General features: G+C 36.5%; 2 protein-coding genes and 1 pseudogene across 3 annotated transcripts in view; 1 reads left to right on the top strand and 2 right to left on the bottom strand.

Moving 5' to 3' along the window:
* The window catches only part of LOC306639149 (olfactory receptor 4C16-like), a 469,263-nt pseudogene that overhangs the window by 302,637 nt on the left and 145,537 nt on the right, over positions 1-21,089 (top strand). The window lies entirely within an intron of this gene.
* Positions 1-21,089, bottom strand: part of LOC306638432 (olfactory receptor 4P4-like) — a gene marked incomplete at both ends in the record, with an annotated part of 109,388 nt that overhangs the window by 31,242 nt on the left and 57,057 nt on the right.
* Positions 17,371-18,291, bottom strand: LOC306639127 (olfactory receptor 4C45-like; the record flags this gene model as incomplete). The annotated part of the gene is made up of 1 exon (XM_079102546.1): positions 17,371-18,291. The coding sequence occupies one exon, from the start codon at positions 18,289-18,291 to the stop codon at positions 17,371-17,373; it is 921 nt and encodes a 306-aa protein (XP_078958672.1).

Here is a 21,089-nt window from a genome sequence, read left to right as displayed (position 1 = left end):
AATTTATTGTTTTATCATATAGAATATTACGTATGATTATATTTCTAAATATTCTTGAGCATTGCTGTGGTGCAGTGAGGTAGACCGGAAATAATTTTGAGTTTGTTTCCATATATCTTTCTGAAAAATTCTTATTATATTTTATCAATCTAGAGAAATATCCATTCTAAGTCTAATAATGACACACTATTGAGTAAAGATTTTTCTAAGTACTCAACCCAAAGACTTGCCCCTGTACTGTGAGGATCCCTGTCCAACTGGTGAAAATAGACACTGTTCTCAACCCTGAGTGCCAGGCACTGTTCTCTCTAGTGGATCTGGATAGACCTTCTGCAATTCCAGGCAATTTCTTCAAATGCATGTACTATGCTGAATATTGAGAAAATTTCTCTCTCTCTCTCTCTCTCTCTTTCTCCCTCCTTCTGTCCCTTCCTCTCTCTCTCTCTCTTTTCCTTTCTGCCTCTCCCTCCCCCTTCTCCAACTCTATATCTGGAGACCTTCAACTCTCAGTAACTTTGGTCTCTTCAGACTCACACTTTCACCTTCTCAGATCAGAGCATGTCCCAGGATCTTCCTGATCGCCTTCTGTGAAGACAGCATGGAAACTTTCCAAATGTAACAAGCAGATCTGCTTGTTTGTCTCCCACCTCTCAATGATCACTGTTAATTATTTTCTGTTGTCAAGTGCATTGGAGATCATTGTTCCTTTTGTCCTGGCTTGCTTGCTTATGATAGACAGGAGGATAAATCTTCTCTGTGTTTCCCCATCATGGCCAAACATCGCATTCCAAGAACCAGTCTAAATGAATATTGGAAAATGTATATATACTTCTCTAATTATGTCAAAAATAAAAATCAGTTGTTCATTTTAATAAGTTCTTAAATATAGTCAATTCCTTATCACTTTCTGACTATATAAGGGGAGAGAATACATATCTATATTTATATATAAATAATATATGTATATTTATGTATAAATTACATATATATAAAAATTCTCAACCTGTAAATCAACTTAAGAACACTTGGATTTAGAGAAAAGAAAGGTTCAGGAATAGTTTCACATAAAAAGAATTCATGCTTTACATATGACAGGAAAATACAATGTATGACTTTGTATTTTCTTTTGCTAGAAAAAGGATATTATTGGGAGTGTTAGTTAAGTGGCAATTGAACTGTGTGGATTGTTTAATAGTATTGTCCAAATGTCAACTTCTTGATTTTTATAACCGTGTGTGGTTATTCACGAACTTTCTGGAATTTTGGAAAGGCCTCAAGTTTTAAGACTAAAAGGTCATCATGTCTACAATTTACTACTCAGACTTCAAGAAAAAACTATCAATATGTTTATACATGTAAATGACAGAATTTCAGAATGAAAAATGATATTAGCATGTCTATAATTATATATATATGTGCAAAATAAAAAGAGATAAGAGACTAAACAAATATGGAAAAATATGAATAAGTGGTAAGAAAGTGGTGGAATATTCTCCAGGATATTTTACAACTTTTATCTGAGTCTAAAAATATGTAACACTTAAAATTTTTTAAACAGGGATGGGGTTGTAGCTCAGTGGTAGAGAGCTTGCCTCAGTAGCATGAGACACTGGGTTCCATCCTCAGCATCACATAAAATCAATAAATAAAGATATTGTGCCCATCTACTATTAAACATATATTTTTAAAAATTTTAGTTAAAAAATTATATATAAACTATAAAACTTACCAAAAAAGAATCAATGGATACTATTCACTCCATTTATGCAAACAGCTCTGAAGACCTGACCATCATCACCAGGTAACAGTACCTACCACACATGCCCAGGCATAGCTTCTGGATATTGTATCTGGCATGGATGCTTTCTAAAGTCCATTACCTTATGCATGGTTTTTAACCTCCTTTAGACAAAGCCTTTAAACAAAGCCTTTAAACAAAGGTTCATAGTTTGTGCAGATGTAAAATAGATTCAATAATGATATCTGACTCAAGGTAACATTGAAAGAAATAAAAACTCACAGTACTATGAAGGAAACCTACATCAAGTTCTTGGAACAATTCCTGACAATGCCATAATTTTATTCTTCTTTATGGCTAAGCAACATTCCTCTGTATATATATACCATGGTTTCTTTATCCATTCATCTATTGAAGGGCATCTAGATTGGGTCCAAATTCTAGCTACTGTGAATTGAGCTACTATACTCTAGTATAACTGAGGAATGGGATAGTTGGGTCAAATAGTGAAATCATTCCAAGTTTTCTGATGAATTTCCATATTGTTTTGTAGAGTGACTGCACCAATTTGCAACCCCACCAGCGTTCTTGATAATAGCCATTCTAATTGAGTGAGATGAATTCTTAGGGTGGTTTTGATTTGCATTTCTCTAATTACTAGAGATGCTGAACATTTTTTATATATTTCTTGATTGATTATATATCTTCTGTGAAGTGTCTGCTCATTTTAGCACATTTACTGATTAGGTTATTTGTATTCTTGGTGTAAAGTTTTTTGAGTTCTTTATAAATTCTGGAGATTAGTACTCTGTCTGAAGTGTATGTGGTAAAGATTTTCTCCCACTCTATAGGCTTTCTCTTCACATTATTGATTGTTTCCTTTCCTGAATAAAACCTTTTCAGTTTGAATCCATCAGATTTATTGATTCTTGCTTTTATTTCTTGTGCTTTGGGAGTCTTGTTAAGGAAGTCTGGTCCTAAGCTGACTTGATGAAGATTTGGACCTACTTTTTCTTCTACTTGGTGCAGGGTTCTTGGTCTAATTCCTAGGTGCTGATCCATTTTGATTTGTGTTTTTTGTAGGTTGAGAGATAGGAGTTTAATTTCATTTTACTGCATGGGGATTTCCAGTTTTCCCAGCACCATTTGTTGAAGAGGCTGTATTTCCTCCATTGTATGTTTGTGGCATCTTTTTCTACTATAAGAAAACTGTACTTATGTGGGTTTGTCTCTGTTTCTTCTATTCTGTTCTATTGGTCTACCTGTCTATTTTGGTGCCAATACCATGCTGTTTTGTTACTGTAGCTCTGTAGTATAGTTTAAGATGTGGTATTGTAATACTGCCTGCTTCACTCTTCTTGCTAAAGATTGATTTGGGTATTCTGGGTGTCTTATTTTTCCAAATGAGTTTCATGATTGTTTTCTCTATTTCTTTGAGGTAAGTCATTGAGATTTTAGTTGGAATTGAATTCTGCCTATACAAAAACATGGGAGATCTTTCATCTTCTAAGGTTTTCTTTAAAATATTTTTACTGTTCTTTAGTTTTCATTGTAGAGGTCTTTCACCTCTTTTGTTAGATTGATTCCCAAGTATTTTTTTCCCCCCTGAGGATCTTGCGAATAGTATAGTTTTCCTAATTTTTCTTTCAGAGGATTCATCATTTATGAATAGAAATGTATTAGATTAATGAGTGTGGATTTTATATCCTGCTACTTTGCTGATTTCATTTATTAGTTCAAGAAGTTTTCTGGCAGAATTGTTTGGATCCTTTAAATATAGAATTATGTTGTTGGAAAATAGTGGTAGTTTGAGTCCTTCATTCCTATTTGTATCTCTTTAATTTCTTTGGTCCATCTTATTTCTCTGACTAGAGTTTCAAGAGTGATGTCAAATAAAAGTGATGGAAGAGGGTGTCCCTGTCTTGTTACAATTTTTAGAGGGAATGCTTTCAGTTTTTCTCCTTTTAGAATGACATTGGCCTTCGGCTTAGCATAGATAGCCTTTACAATGTTGAGGTATAATCCTAATATCCCTATTTTATCTAGTGTTTTGAGCAAGAAGGGGTGCTGTATTTTATCAAATGCTTTTAATTTATCTATTGATATGATCATATGATTTTTAACTTTAAGTTTACTGATGTGGTAAATCACATTTTTTGATTTTGGATGTTGAACCAACCCTGCCTCTCTGGGATGAACCCCACTTGATCATGTTGTACTGTCCTTTTAATATGTTTTTGTATGGAGTTTGCCAGAACTTTGTTGAGAATTTTTGCATCTATGTTCATGAGGAATAGTGGTCTGAAGTTTTCTTTCCTTCATGTGTCTTTGCCTGGTTTTGGTATCAGGGTAACACTAGCTTCATAGAATGAGTTTGGAAGGGTTCCTCCTTTTCTATGTCATGGAAGACTTTAAGGAGTATTGGAATTATTTCTTTGAAGGTCTTGTAGAACTTGACTGAGAATCCATCCAGTACTGGGTTTTTCTTGTTTGGTAGGATTTTAATGGCTTCTTCTATTTATTGCTTGAAATTGATCTGTTTAAATTGTGTATGTCCTCCTGATATAGTTTGGATGGATAATATATCTCTAGAAATTTATCGCTATCATCAAGATTTTATATTTTGTTGGAGAATAGATTTTCAAAATAGTTTCTAATTATATTTTGTATTTCAATTGTGTCTGTCTTGATCCTTCCTTTTTTCATCACAAACTTAGGTAATTTGAGTTTTCTCTGTCCTTCTCTTCATTAGTGTAGTTAAGGGTTAATCCATTTTTTTTTTCACAGAAGCAACTTTGTTGTGTTTTGTCAATACTTTCAATTGTGTCTTTCATTTCAATTTCATTAATTTCAGCTCTGAATTTAATTATATTCTGTGTTTTACTACTTTTGGTTTTAATCTGTTCTTTATCTAGGGCTTTGAACTGTAATGTTCATTTATTTGTTGATTTTTTCTTCTTTAATTGAATGCATTTCATGAAATGAATTTTTCTCATGGTGCTGTTTTCATAGTGTCTCTTCTACTCTTTAGGGTTTGAGCTGAGAAATCTGCTGATATCCATATTGGCTTCCCCCTATGTAATCTGATATATTTCTCTTGCAGTCTTTACAATTCTATCTCTAATTGTGTGTTGGGCATTTTCATTACAATGTGCCTTGGTGTGGATCTGTTGCAATTTTGTACATTTGGTATCCTGTAGGTCTCTTGTATTTGATTTTATATTTCATTCTTCAGATTTGGGAAATTTTCTGATATTATTTCATTGAAAAGATTGTTGATTCCTCTGGTTTATATCTCTGTACCTTCCTCAATCCCAATAATTCTTAAATTTAATCATTTTAGTTTGTTTGTTTTTTGGTTTTTTTTTTTTGTTAGTTGCTCCAATTTCATCAGTACATGTTGCATATATGTATTAAAATATCATACTCTACTACATAAGTATGTATAATTATTACTGTTAAAAATAAAAATGAGGTACGTTAATTTTTTAAATTTATATTTATTATAAACAAATGGGATACATCTTGTTTCTCTGTATATGAGGTAGAGGCATAATATTTGTGTAATCATACATTTACCTAGGGTAATAGTTTTTGACACATTCTGTTATTCTTTTCCTTCCCTCCACCCTTCCCACCCCTTTTTCCCTCTATACAGTCCCTCCTTCCTCCATTCTTGCTGCCCTCCCACCCCGCATTATGTGTGATCATCCACTTATTGGCGAAATCATTCCTCCTTTGGTTTTTTGAGATTGGTTTATCTCACTTAGCATGATATTCTCCAATTTCATCCATTTGCCTGCAAATGCCATAATTTTATTATTTTTTATGGCTGAGAAATATTCCATTGTGTGTGTGTGTGTGTGTGTGTGTGTGTGTGTGTGTGTGTGTATATATATATATATACCACAGTTTCATTATCCATTCATCAATCGAAGGGCATCTAGTTTGGTTCCACAATATGGCTATTGTGAATTGAGCAGCTATGAGCTTTGATATGGCTGTATCTCTGAAGTATGCTGATTTTAAGTCCTTTGGGTATAGGCCAAGGAGTGGGATAGTTGGGTCAAATAGTTGTTCCATCTCAAGTTTTCTAAGGAATCTCCACACTGCTTTCCAGAGTGGCTGCACTAATTTGCAGCCTCACCAGCAATATATGAGCGTACCTTTTCCCCACAACCTCGCCAACACTTATTGTTGCTTGTATTCTTAATAATTGCCCTTCTAATTGGGGTGAGATGGAAACTTAGGGTAGTTTTGATTTGCATTTCTCTTATTACTAGAGATGTTAAACATTTTTTCAAATATCTTTTGATTGCTTGTAGATCTTCCTCTGTGAAGTGTCTGTTCATTTCTTTACTTCATTTGTTGATTGGGTTACTTGTAATTTTGGTGTAGAGTTTTTTGAGTTCTTTATATATTCTGGAAATTCATGCTCTATCTGAAGTGTGAGTGGCAAAGATTTTCTTTCACTCTGTATGCTCTCTCTTCACATAGCTGATAGTTTCCTTTGCTGAGAGAAAGCATTTAGTTTGATTCCATCAGATTTATTGAATCTTGCTTTTATTTCTTGTGCTATGGGAGTCTTGTTAAGGAAGTCTGATCCTAAACCAACAAGTTGAAGATTTGGACCTACTTTTTCTTCTATAAGATGAAGAGTCTCTGATCTGATTCCATGGTCCTTGATTCATTTTGAGTTTATTTTTGCAGGGTGAGAGATATGGGTTTAGTTTCATTCTCTTTCATATGGATTTCCAGTTTTCCCAGCACCATTTGTTGAAGAGGCTATCTTTTCTCTATTGCATATTTTTGGCACCTTTGTCAAGTGTGAGAAAATTGTATTTATTGGGTTTCTGTCTGTGTCCTCTACTCTGCACCATTGATCTACCTGTCTATTTTGGTGTCAACACCATGCCATTTTTGTTACTATTGCTTTGAGTATAGTTGAAGTTCTTGTATTGTGATATGCCCTGCTTTACTCTTCCTGTTAAGGATTGCATTAGCTATTCTGGGTTTCTTATTCTTCCAGAAGAATTTCCTGATTACTTGATCTATTTCTGTGAAGTACATCATTGGGATTTTAATTGGAATTGCACTGAATCTGTATAGCACTTTTGGTAGTATGGCCATTTTGACAATATTAATTCTGCCTCTCCAAGAACATGGGAGATCTTTCCATCTTCTAAGGTTTTCTTTAATATTTTTTTACCATTCTGTAGTTCTTATTGTAGAGGTCTTTCACCTCTTTTGTTAGAATGATTCCCAAGTATTTTATTTTTTTTTTTTTTGAGGCTATTGTGAATGGGGTAATTTTCCTAATTTATCTTTCTGAGGATTCATCACTTATGTATAAAAAAGTAATAGATTTATGATCATTTATATCCTGCTACTTTACTGAATTCACTTATGAGTTTTAAAAGTTTTCTGGTGGAATTTCCTGGTTCCTGTAAATGTAGAATCATGTCATCAGCAAATAGGAATAGTTTGAGTTCTTTTCATATTCACATCCCTTTAATTTCCTTGGTCTGTCTAATGGCTCTGGCTTGAGGACAATGTTGAACAGAAGTGGTGAAAGAAGGCATCCCTGCCTTTTTCCAGTTTTCAAGGGGAATGCTTTCAATTTTTCACCATTTAGAATGATATTGGCCATGGGCTCTGCAGAGATGGCCTTTACAATGTTAAGGAATGTTCCCAGTATCCCTATTTTTTCTAGTGTTTTGAGCATAAAGGGATGCTTTTTCTGCATCTATCAAAATCATCATGTGATTCTTAACTTTAAGTCTGTTGATATGGTGAATGACATTTATTGATTTTCAGATGTTGAACCAACCTTGCATGCCTGGGATAAAACCACTTGATCGTGGTGCACTATCTATTTAATATATTTTTGTATGGGATTTGCTAAACTTTTGTTGAGTTTTTTTGCATCAATGTTCATTAAGGATATTGGTCTGAAATTTTCTTTCCTTGATATGTCTCTGCCTGGTTTAGGTATCAGGGTGATATTGTCTTCATAGAATGAGTTTGGGAGATTTCCCTCCTCTTCTATTTCATGAAATACTTTGAGAAGTATTGGAATGAGCTCTACTTTAAAGATTTTGTAGAACTCGGCTAAGAACCCATCTGGTCCCGGACTTCTCTTTGTTACTAGGCTTTTGATGACTTCTTCTATTACAATACTTGAAATTGATGTATTTAAATTTAGTACATCCTCCTTGTTCAGTTTAGGTAATTCATATGTCTCTAGAATCCTGTTGATGTCTTTGAGATTTTCTATTTTGTTGGAGTATATATTTTCAAAATAGCTTCTAATTATGTTTTGTAATTCACTCGTGTGTGTCGTGATATTTCCTTGTTCATTCCGAATTTTAGTAATTTGAGTTTTCTCTCTCCTTCTCTTTGGTAGTGTGGCTAAGGGTTTATCCTTTTGTTTATTGTTTCAAAGAACTAACTATTTATTTTGTCAATTTTTTCAATTGTTTCCTTTGTTTCAATTTCATTGATTTCAGCTCTGATTTTAAATATTTCCTGTCTTCTACTTCTTTCGGTGTTGCTATGTTTTTTCTTTTTCTAGGTCTTTGAGTTGTAGTGTTAGGTAGTTTATTTGTTGATTTTTTCTTCTTTTATTGAATGTGCTGCATGTAATGTTTCCCTCTAAGTACTGCTTTCATAGTTTCCCAGAGATTTTGATATGATGTATCTTTGTTTTCATTTACCTCTATTAATTTTTAATTTCCCTCCTGATTTCTTCTTATCCATTCATCATACAATTGAGTATTTTTTAATTTCCAGGTGTTGGAGTAGTTTGTGTTTTACTCTGTCATTTATTTCTAATTTCAATCTATTATGATCTGATAGAGTACAAGGTACTACCTCTATCTTCTTGTATTTGCTAACATTAATTTTGTGGCATAAAATATGGTCTATTTTAGAGTAGGATCCATGTACTGCTGAGAAGAAAGTGTATTAGCTCTTTGCTGGATGTTATATTCTATAAATGTCCATTAAGTGTAAGTTATTGATTGTGTTATTGAGATCTATATTTTCATTGTTCAAGTTTTGTTTGGAAGATCTGTGCAATGTTCAGAGGTTCGTTAAAATCACCTTGTATTATTGTGTTTTGGTCTATTTGATTTCTGTAATTGAGAAGGATTTGTTTGACGTACACGGATGAGCCACTGTTTGGGGCATAGTTATTTATGATTGTTATGTCTTGCTGATTTATGCTTCCCTTAAGCAGTATGAAATGTCCTTCTTTATCCCTTCTGACTACCTTTGGCTTGAAGTCCACATTATCTGATATGAGGATGAATACTCCAGCTTTTTTGCTTAGTCCATGTTTTTTCCCATCCTTTCACCTTTAGTCTGTGGGTATCTCTTTCTATGAGGTGAGTCTCTTGCAGGCAGCTTATTGTTGGATTTTTCTTTTTAATCCAATCTGCCAGTCTAAGTCTTTTGATTGATGAGTTCAGGCCATTAACATTCAGGGTTATTTTTGAGATGTGATTTGTAATCCCCATCATTTTACTCTTTTTTTTTTTTTTTTTTTTTTTTTGACACGACTGGGTTTCTCCTTTATTTGAAATGTTCCTTTAGGGCAGTTCCTCCCTTTGATGATTTATATCGTTATTTTTCATCTCTTCCTCATGGAATATTTTGCTGAGGATAATCTGTTGCACTGGCTTTCTATTTGTAAATTCTTTTAGCTTTTGTTTATCATGGAGGAATTTTATTTCATCGTCAAATCTGAAGGCAAGTTTTTCTGGGTATAAGATTCTTGGTTGACATCTGTTTTCAGAGCTTGAAAAATGTTGTTCCAGGCCCTCCTAGCTTTTAGGGTCTGTGTTGAAAAATCTGCTGATATCCATATTGGTTTTTCCCTGAATGTAATCGGATTTTTTTCTTTCACAGTCTTTAAAATTCTCTCTTTATTTTGTATGTTATGTATTTTCATTACAATAAGCCTTGGTGTGGATCTATTGTAATTTTGTATATTTGGAGTCATATAAACCTCATGTATGTGATTTTCTATTTCATTCTTCAGATTTGGGAAATTTTCTGATATTTTTTTCATTAAATAGATTGTGCATTCCTTTGGTTTGTTCCTCTGTGCCTTCCTCAATCCCAATAAGTCTTAAATTTGGCCTTTTCATGATATTCCATAATTATTGTAGATTCTGTTCATGGTTTCTTACCATCTTCTCTGTTTGGTCAACATTGTTTTCAACATGAAATATTTTGTCTTCAGTTTCTGAGGTTCTGTCTTTCAGGTGTCTATCCTATTGGTTATGCTTTCTCTGGAGTTTTTGATTTGGTTTACTGTTTCCTCATTTCAAGGATTTCTGTCTGTTTTTTTTTTTTTTTTTTTTCAGTATCTCTAACTCTTTATTGAAATGATCTTTTGCTTTCCGCATTTGCTCTTTTAACTGTTGATTGGTGCATTCATTCAGAGCCTGCATTTGCTCTTCCATCTCATCATTTACTTCTCTGACCATTTTAATTATGTACATTCTGAACTCCCTTTCTGACATTTCTTCTGCCATGCTGTCACTGGATTTTATTTCTGTAGCATCTAGGTTTGTTTGGGACATTTTGTTCCCTTATTTTTTCATATTGCTCAGGTATCTATCCTTCAAGTAGTGAAACTCTGAGATATTTCAGATTTCCTCTACTGACTACTATTGTCCCTGTAGATCTCCAGTAACTCACCTCCTAGCCTTCAGTAGCCTGATGTCTTGGAGGAACTTGATAATGTGGTGTTCCACATGGAAGCTGCCGTTCTATGGGTGGTGGCCTTCAGGTGGGGTGTATTCCCTGTCAATGAGCAGAGGTGCTTCCACTTATTGACTGATGATCAGCCAAAGGGGGAGTAGACCAGAGACTGGCATATCTGGTCTGGGCCTTTGTCTCTGGTTCTGTTGCCCTGGTGGAAATGCCTCCCCCAGTAGGGAAGTTTCACCCAATGGGGAAGTTTCTCAGGGCAACTCTCCTCCGAGAATTTCCCTTTTGTCCAGCACTACCATCTGGACTGAGTAGTCCTCCTCTGCAACATGTCCAGGGATCCAGAGCCATCATCTTGTCCAGGAAGCCTCACCCTGTGCCAAGCCTCTTGCTGTGTGGCCTTCTTCTGAGAAGCTGCCTGTGGTCTGGTCCTGCCCCCTGGGCCTGGGACCCCTCATTCTGTGTCGAAGACTCTCCTTGTGCAGATCTCATCTGCAATGCTCCTGGTTGACTGGGTTCACAGCTCCAGTGGGGGAGTCTCACTGGGCCACTCTACTCCACAAAGTTCCCTGCGTTTTGGTACTGCTGCCCCATCTGGGGAGCCCAAACAGTGGGAAAGACTCACCTGGTGGCTCTGAGTTGGTCCTGAATCTTTCAATACCTCCTCTTCTTGACTCCTGGGTGCTGTCAAAGGGCCTCCAATATCCTGTAGTTATCTCAGGAAGGGAGCCGCCCTTCCAATGATGATGGCCACGCCCTCAGGAATAATTCGCAATGCCTGCACCAGCCTTAAAGAAGCTGGGGAGTCCCAGTGAGGGTGCCCTGTGTCAGCACATAGACAATTGCAGTGTCCCTCAGCAGTAGGGGGGGCAGGCAGGCAGGCTCAGCAATGGTGCCTGACCTTGGTGTGGGGTCAGGCAGGGTTGCTCAGTGAAGTTGTCCAACCTCAGCGTGGGGTTTGGGTGGGTCGGCTGCCTGTTGGCTAGCTCAGCAATACAAGTGGGCTGGCTCCTCAGCAGACTTGCTCTGAAATGGCGACCTACCTCAGTGTGGGGGTTGGGCAGGCTGGCTGCCTGCCAGCTAGCTCTGCAATGCATAAATTTGATCTTTTTTATGTTATCTCATAATTCTTGGAGGTTCTATTCATGAGTTTTTACTATCTTCTCTGTATGGTCAAATTTATATTCATGGTTATATATTTTGTCTTCATTGCCTGAGGTTCTGGTTTCTGAATGATTTAGTCTGTTGGTCATGATTTCTATTGAGTTTTTAATTTGGTTTATTGTTTCTTTCCTTTCAAGAATTTCTGTTTTTTTTTTTTTCAGAATCTCTCTTTATTGAAATAATCTTTTGCTTCCTGCATTTCCTCTTTTAAATTTTTATTGAAATGATCATTCATTGTCTACATTTGCTCTTTTATATCATCCTTTATTTCATGGATTATTTTAATTATGTTCATTCTGAACTACTTTTCTGATATTTCTTCTACAGTGCTGTCAATGGATTCTATTAATATAGCATCTTGATTTGTTTGGGGTGCTTTATTTCCTTGTTTTTTCATGTTGTTCACATATCTTCCACTCTACCTGTGCAGATCTGAAGTACTACAGTTTCCCCCATAGGTTTATAGTATCCTGCAGGTTTCCAATAGAGGAGATCAATATCAACAGCACCCAATACAAACATTATAGAGTGTTAATCCAATTAGTCCCTATTTAGATGTTAACAGTATTGTCATAATAAACAGAAAGGATGAGTTTGATTATTATCTACTGCATAAACAATAGATTCACAAAAAGGTCTACAATTTCTAATAGTGGACAAAGAGGATGGGAATAGGGTGTAGTTTGTAATGTTAATTAGGTAAGAAGTGAGAATATAGAGGTACTACAGCATTGGATGAGTGAACATGTAATCAAAAGAAGTTGATTTTTAGCATGAGGAAAAGAATAAAGCAACTGAGGAAATGGATAAATGAGAGGGAAATAGAGTAAAAAAGTTTTAAAAATAAAAAATTAAAATTTAAAAAATCTACAAAACTTGTAATACACCACTCAAATCTCCTATTCTTCAGTATCTTCATTATGGAAGGTATTGATTTCAAAGATGATGGGGATGTGAGAGAAGGAAATGAAGAAAGAGAGAAAATTGGGGGAAAACAAACAAACAAAAAGTCTTGAAGGAAAATTGAACAATCATTTTTGTTGAAGTTCAATATCTTCTTTGCCTCTCTTCTCTTCTGATTGGTATGGTTGTCTGGAGTTTGCTGATAATTCCTGACAACTGGTTTGCTGGTAGCACAATCCTCAGGATGATGACAGTTACTAAGGTGGAAGGACTAGACTTAGAGGCCAAACTCCTGGAGGCAGGGTATAGCAATTGCCTGCCCCCTGGAAGATTGCACCCCAGGACTCTCCTTTGGGGTCCAACTTGTGACCCAGGAGCCTGGTCTTAGCCCTTTCTCTCAATTGTGGACCTCACAATTCTTGGTCTATAATTTAGTCACTAAAGTGTATGTCTTATGTCCCTGCGAATCAGTAACCTCTCTCCCTGGAGGTGCCAATGGTTGAGCACCAGGACCTCTGTGCATATCTTGGAAAGTTGTTCTATAGTGGGTAAATCAAGACCAAGTGTTGAAAGTTATGGGTCAGCCACAGAGCTGCAGGCACTCAACCAGTTGGTGTTTAGGGGATGGTTTGGAGACTGGAGATTGAGGAGCCAGAGGTCCGTGTTTGTTGCTAAACCTTCAGGACCAGGTGCTCGGTGGAGTCATGAATGAGGCTGATGTTGGGTCCCAACAAGTGCTCCTGGGTTGTCTCTGGGATCCCAGTGGTTGCCAGACTAATTGGCTGAACCATCCAGGATCAAGATTTCCTCAATTCCTTTTCCCACTTATTGACCCCTTGCAAGGCTTTCTCCTCCTTCTGCAGCAAGAGAGTAGCTATTGGGACAGCTAGCAGGGATACCTCAGAAGCAACCAAGTCCGTAGGGTCCTTGATGATGATCTCTCAGGACTTGGCTGATATCACTGGATATAAGTGGCCATGTCCCAAGTTGGTGGCTAACATATAGATATCTTGATAATGAGTCTTCTTCAGTATCCAGCAGGTCCCAGGATGGACACTGCCCCAACTAAAGATGGTGGCATAGGCATTGGGGATAATCTAAGCATCCCAAGGCATTGGTAGATGGGGAGCCGTAGCACCGTGGGCACAGCATGGCAGTGTTCTTGCGTGGGGCTGGGCCAGTGCCAGAGATCTGAAATTTCTTTCTTAAAGGAAAATATTAACATATATTTAGTTATGAGGTGTCCTGCCAAAACTTTTGTGTGAGACAATGCAATAATTATCAGAGTTGAAATGATTAGATTGAGAAGAATTACGGAATATGTTGATTGAGCCACTGAGAACAGTTCTTGTTCCATGGTGAGCAGTTCTTGTTCTCTATTTCCTGGTTTTCATGCCCTGAGCTGATTTCCTATGCCATGCTCTTCCACCAGGATTAAGTAATGCCTGCATTGAACCAAGATGTCCTGACTCACCTCAGTCCCAGAGATATGGAATAGGAAGACCATGGACTAGACCTCTGAAACTGTGAAGCAAATTAACTTTTCTTTCTCTAAATTGTTCTCATCAGTATTTTGGTCAGCATGAGAAAAATCTAATAAAGCAACATATATGTCAAAAATTTGGGTAATTTCTTTTTTTTGTTTTTATTTATCAGAGGAAAGTCACCATCCTGCAAGCCACAGACTGCTTCTTCAAACACAACTGTTACAGGAAATGAAAAATAATAGTTAATTTCAAAGACATTTCTTGTTACTTGAGAATCAAAACACACATGGCAGTATAAATAACTGACAAATATCTAGCTGGCTTTTTGAAGACAGCATTTTCAGTCAGGTATGTCTATGAAAGCAAATGAAGGCTGAAGGATTTCAAAAATCAAGTTACAAATAGAACATTAGAAATTTAAACAAACATAGGAAATTAACTTGTTTGCTTATATCTGGGGGAATAACTGTGAGATTGGGTGAAGAACAAAAGTTTTGAGTTAGAGACTGGAATTCTGCCTAAGCCAAGTTTTAGCTAAATAAAATTTAAGCCAATTTTAGCTAATTAGATTTTGAGAATTCTTAGCCCTGAAAGGATAATGATATGAGGTAACACATATGTTAATTATCTCAATTTATTCATTCCACAATATATGTTTATTCAAAATAATCATGCCATGTACATGATGTATGGCTTCTTCTAAAGCTCTTACTCTATGACTTCAGAGCAGCTGACACTTTCTAAATCTAAGAATTTCATTATGTTCATGATTAGGATTTTTTCTATGATCCATATTTGAGAACATTATCATTCAGTTCCATTTCAGAATTTGTCCTTTGAACACTTGTAATTTCCTGAAACAGCTCTTTTCAGAGCATTTTTCTTCTTTTTTGTGTCTAAAACCCATCTTCAGTGTTCAGATGATTTCAGCTCTAACACTCCAAGATTTATCAATTTTATTTCTGTTTCTCCAACCAATTCTGCTTCCACTTCCTTTTGTAGATAATTGTACACAAGAAGGAATGGCAGAGAAGCAATTTTCACAATAAGGGCTTTGGTGAAAATGCTATTTGTGTGATTGTGTTAAGATAAAAATTTTCTATTGCTGTCGTGGAACTTATGTTAACCTTTCAAACTCATGAAGATAAAAATGTATATTTTGATGAATGTACATTTAAAGACATTTCCTACTGCTCTTCAGTCTTTTCATGTGTAGTTTCTGTTTCTCTTTTAAAATAAACTTCACTATGGCTGTAATGAAGAGCATAAAAGGCATCAGGAATGTTGCTCTTGGTATGTGTCAACCACAATGAGGCTGGCACTACTACTCCTGTAAATCTTTGGTAGTTTTGCCCTCATATGTCTTTTCATAAAAATATTAAAATTATATTTTATGAGTACTTTGGTATAAAGATGATAATAATCTAATTTGGATTTGGATTATATTTATTCTTTTTTTTTTTTTTTTTTTGAACTCTTTATTAGCTCTAGTAGTTTTGTGTGTGTGGATTAAGATTTTCTTTTTTTTTTTTTTATTGTAAACAAATGGGATACATGTTGTTTCTCTGTTTGTACATGGCGTAAAGGCATACCATTTGTGTAATCATAAATTTACATAGAGCAATGTTGTTTGATTCATTCTGTTATTTTTTCCCTTCCCCCCACCCCTCCCACCCCTCTTTACCCTCTATACAGTACTTCCTTCCTCCATACTTGCCCCCCTCCCTAACCCTAACTCTAACCCTTCCCTCCCCCCCATTATGTGTCAACCTCCACTTATTAGCGATATCATTTGTCCTTTGGCTTTTTGAGATTGGCTTATCTCACTTAGCATGATATTCTCCAATTTCATCCATTTGCCTGCAAATGTCATAATTTTATCATTCTTTATGGCTGAGTAATATTCCATTGTATATATATACCACAGTTTCTTTATCCACTCATCAATTGAAGGGCATCTAGGTTGGTTCCACAGTCTGGCTATTGTGAATTGAGCAGCTATGAACATTGATGTGGCTGTATCTCTGTAGTATGCAGATTTTAAGTCCTTTGGGTATAGGCCAAGGAGTGGGATAGCTGGGTCAAATGGTGGTTCCATTCCAAGTTTTCTAAGGAATCTCCACACTGCTTTCCATAGTGGCTGCACTAATTTGCAGCCCCACCAGCAGTGTATGAGTGTACCTTTCTTCTTACTTTCAAGAAATGAAGCAATTGCAGGCATTCCTTAAAGTATTATGGTCTCTTGGCACTGTTCCCAACATGTCTTGACAAGTATGTCAGCCTATCTCCCTGAAGGGGTACTAATAAAAATTGATGTGTCCATCAATGGAAGATGGATAAAGAAAATATGATGTGTGCACATCATATGCATATGCAATAGTGTGTGTATATAGTGAAATATTATTCAGCCACAAAGAGAATGAAATTCTGTTATTTGTTACATGTGATGTAAGGGAAATAAAAAAGACAAATACTGTATGGTCTCACCACTGTGGAAGCTAAAAAAGCTGATCTCAAAGAAGTTGTGAGTAGAGCAGTGTTCAAGAGAGTCTAGGAAGTATGTGGAAGAGGAGGAGGAACAAAGAAGGTTGGATAATGAGAACCAAAATGAACTTTCTTATGGTTTAGATATGAGTTGTCCTTGAAAGGCTCCTTGTCAAGGCAGCAATATTCAGAGGTGAAATGATTATGAGACTGTAGCCTAGCTAGTTTCTCATAGTTCAAATGGATGGACTAAGGAGTAAGTGTAAGTAGGTGGAGTGAAGCTGGAGGAGGTGGGTCACCCAGGCAAGCCCTGGAAGGATGGATCTTCTCTGTGGCTCCTTCCTACCTTCTCTCTCTCTCTTCTTCCTACCTAGCATGATTGGGTCAGTGTTCCTCCAACATGCCTTCCACAAGGATGTCCTACCACATGTTGGGCCCAGAAAAGTAACATGAACTCAAATCAACTTTTAAACCTCTAAGTTCTTGTAAGGTATTTTGGTCACACAGATGAAAAAAATTATTAAAAGTTAATAGAAAGAATCATTTTTAATGTTCTATAGCCCAGGAGGGTGATTATAGTACATATTTTGTATATTTTATACATAATTAGAAAAGAGAGTTTAAATATTCCAAGCATGAAGAACTAATAAAGTTTAAGGAGGTGGAAATTCTAAATATACTGATTCGATTATTTTATCTACTGTACATGTACTGAATTATCACACTGTACCCCATGAATATGTATAATTGTATGCCAATTAAAATTTTGATGCAGATAGAATAATTGACCTTACCAATTTTAATCAGTCAAGGAGAACAGAGCTTTATAGACCATCACTCAATGTTCTTGCCTGAACACACTGACCACAGGGTTTATTTGTGATCTGCTTTCAGCATTTGACCCCAGAGCTTCTTCATAACCTTTTTCACATCCTCATTTCTGAAGGTGTAGATCAAAGGGTTTAACATAGGCGTCACTAGGGTACAAAACACTGTTACAGCTTTGTCACTGGGGAGGGAGACAACAGGTCTGAGGTACAGGTATGAGCAAGGAACGAAGAACAGGACAACGACGGTGACGTGAGAGGCACAGGTAGACAGGGCTTTGCGGCACCCTTCAGAGCTGTGAGTCCTCAGGGAGCACAGGATGACCACATAGGAAGCCACCAGCATGGAGAAGATGATCAAACACAGTGACTCACTGTTGGCAGCAATCAGGGGCCCCAAAGTGTGGGTGTCCATGCAGGCCAGCTCCAGGAGAGGAATCAAATCACACATAAAGTGGTCAATGACATTGGGGCCACAGAATGGTAACTGGGACATAAACAAAATCTGTATGCCCCCATGAATGAACCCCAAGACCCCAGCCGCTCCCACCAGGAAACCGCACACCTGCCGCCTCATGATGGTCATGTAGTGCAAGGGCTTACAGATGGCCACGTAGCGGTCACAGGCCATGGCCATTAGCAAGATGATCTCAGCTGCACCGAAGAAATGTTCAGCAAAGAGCTGAGTCATGCAGCCACTGAAGGATATGGTGTTCTTTTCAGAGACCAAGTCAAAGATCATTTTGGGTGCTATGGAGGAAGAGTAGAAACCATCTATAATGGACAAACAGGACAGAAAGAAGTACATGGGAGAGCCCAGGGCTGGGCTGATGAAGATGGTGACAGAGATGAGCGTATTACCTGCCAGTGTGATCACATAGGTCACCAAAAACACAGTAAATAAGAGTTTCTGCAGGTCTGGATTTTGAGTGAGACCCAGCAGCATGAATTCTGTTACATTGCCCATCTTTCCTCCCAATTTGGCTTGTATTTGGGGCATATGTTTAATTTGAAAAAACTATCACAGTATTTCAAAGTGCTGATACTTCAAAATCCTTTTTAAAGTATTCCATTGCCTGTTAGACTCGTTCTCTGCAATCGATGGATTTAGACTTTGTTCACTTCAGGTCTTTTGCAGGTAGTTTTAAAGAACAGAAGGAAGTCAGATTTCACCCAGTTCATTTTAATAAAATAGTGACAATACATTAGAGGTACCACAAGTAAGTAAGGTGTTAGGAACGGTGACTCATGAACTTTTTTCTTTCTCTAAAGCAAATCTCAAAGACAACTTTTCATTGTTTTGCTGAGGACAAATATCCTCAAAAACAGTTATTTCAAAATTATGTTTGTCTGTTGTTGTGGATATTTATAGACATGTGAACACAAGAAAAGCCAACCATATGTGATACCAAGGTGTCAGATCTCTTTGAATCTAAACCAACTATGTGATGGAGCTTCTTCTCCATCACAAATGCATGTAGCGGTAGAGCTGAGATGAAGTATTTCCTTCCTTTTTTTCTTTTTTCCAAATACAAACGAATGATCTGTATTACAGCTCAGTGAGCATGATTCGTTCAAAAGTTCTTATGTGTCTGTCTCCATAACACCCTTTCTTTCATGTTCCTTCTATACACTTTTCTGGTTTCAGATATGTAAATGGTACCAAGTTTCAAGTATTTCATAAACAAATGCCCCTTTAAGCTGAATTTTTATCACCGAGAGTATTATTCTCTGGGTTTAATAAATTTTCCCAGTCATATTTTACAAATGGAATTACATGAGACGTAGGTCACCCTGAATTTCCCATTGTTAAGACAAATGTTAGGGTGACATAAGATAATAATATTTTCATTTTATTATAAAATCATTGAGATAAGATAAACTTGCATTTATCATGGCTATTTGGTAAAAATATTCACTGTATACAAAAAAAATTCTTAAATAAGTGATCTAGGCATGCATTTGAAAGTGTCAGTCCATATTGTCACAAAAGAACATGAGCTATTTTATTCTTTCTTTATCTCTTTTCCCCCTTTCCCCCAATCCCTGACTTAAACCCATAATCACATAGTTAAAAAAAAAATTCTGGACAAAGAATTCAGCATCATATCTCGGCTTAAATAAAATTGAGGAAAATAATATCTCTGGTTTTCAGGAAGCTGAGTCCCTGGGTCACTTCCCTTTTATTCTTGGCTCATTCAGATGATAACTACAGTTATTACTTATTATTCTTAAAAGATCTAATTCACAAATTCTAATTTTAAAGCGGCAACATGGAAGAAATAAAAAGGGGAAAAATTTCAACCCATTGCAAGCATAACCATCCAGATTCAGTGAATTTAGTGAAATATAAATGTTAAACTTCGTGTTTTAAAAGTGACTTAGTCATTTTTAGCTGGATCACTTTTGCAAAAATGCAGATAGTGTTTTCTAGTGATATTTTTATGTTTTTCTGTCCAAATTCATTCTCATAGGAAAATACTAAGTTTCCAGTCCTGTATTAACTATACAAATAACTTCAGAGAAGGTAAACCTGCTAAATCAAGCTGAACTGCTTAAAATTTTGAAGAAAGATTTACCTTTCACTGACCTGGGTCTGCTTACTGTGGAATGTTCTGTCTGGAGATGGTGCTGTCACTTCTTTCTCCCCCTGTGGGCATATGCAACACAACTTGCAACAGACTCCACCAGGTGACTAGTGGAACCCTGGAATGGTAGACCGCTCTCCAGTGTGCACATTTTAGTTCATTTGGTTCCATTGTAGATCTGAATGTCCTCAGAAAAATGAACTGTTCCACTTTGTATGCATTGGTATCTCTAGTTCTTCGTTCCTACTCATTTTCTCGGTGTCCTATGAAAACATAAATGAATCTTCTATGTGTAATTCTTCAGAAAAAATATTTTCATTTTTGAACTATATTCAATGTGAATTAAAAACAAAGGGAACACAGCCTAATTATCCAAATCAGGAAAACTTATTATATTCCATACAAAGCATATAAGTGAATTCACTTGGTTGGACATGGTTTTCTTAATAAATTTGCTTCCTAATAGCCTAGGAGTGATGTCGAGGGGGACTTTGTTTATCCTAACTCAAGTTCTCTTTTCAACTCCATTACCTCTAGAAACGAACTCAGCTCACGAATGGGATCTCACAAACAAATCTCCATTTCATCAGTCATGGCTCTACTGTGATCATTTGCTCACAGACTCTTCTTTATAATTCTCCCCTCATAGACTCTAGAGAAATGTTTAAATTGACTTTCACAGACTGCATGCTTTGGAAATGCTCTGAACTTTCCAGTACCCAGAGGATCCATAATTGCTGAAATCTTTTCCAAGGCAATAGTAAAAGTCCTTTACTTACTCCCACTTGGTGCCCACAAACATCATTAGTGGCTAGTTTTAGAAATACACTTGTTGAGGCTTCAGGTATGTCCAGGCTATAGATTAGAATAGAACTTGAGAAATACAATTTGGAAAACATTTTTATAGGGTCTCTTTGTTAATTGCAGTCTTGTTGACCATGGCTTAGGATATGGGTTGGTTTTAGGCCTAGATCAGAGGCCAGAGAATGGATTTTTCTCTGAAACATGACTGGTGTCAATGGTATGGTTGCTCTGAAGGATGGAACTGCCAGTGATCAAGATTGTGTCTGAGTATGTTGGAGACTGTGCATTCTTAGTGACTAAATGAAGAGAATTAGATGACAGAATTCCCAGCTATCAAAGATCACATAATTTAAAAGTCATGTGAATATTAACT

Source organism: Sciurus vulgaris, assembly GCF_902686455.1.
Source record: "Sciurus vulgaris genome assembly, chromosome: 11".
Classification (NCBI taxonomy): Eukaryota; Metazoa; Chordata; class Mammalia; order Rodentia; family Sciuridae; genus Sciurus; species Sciurus vulgaris.
The sequence above is the reverse complement of the archived record's forward strand: the minus strand, read 5'-3'. Positions and strand labels throughout refer to the sequence as shown.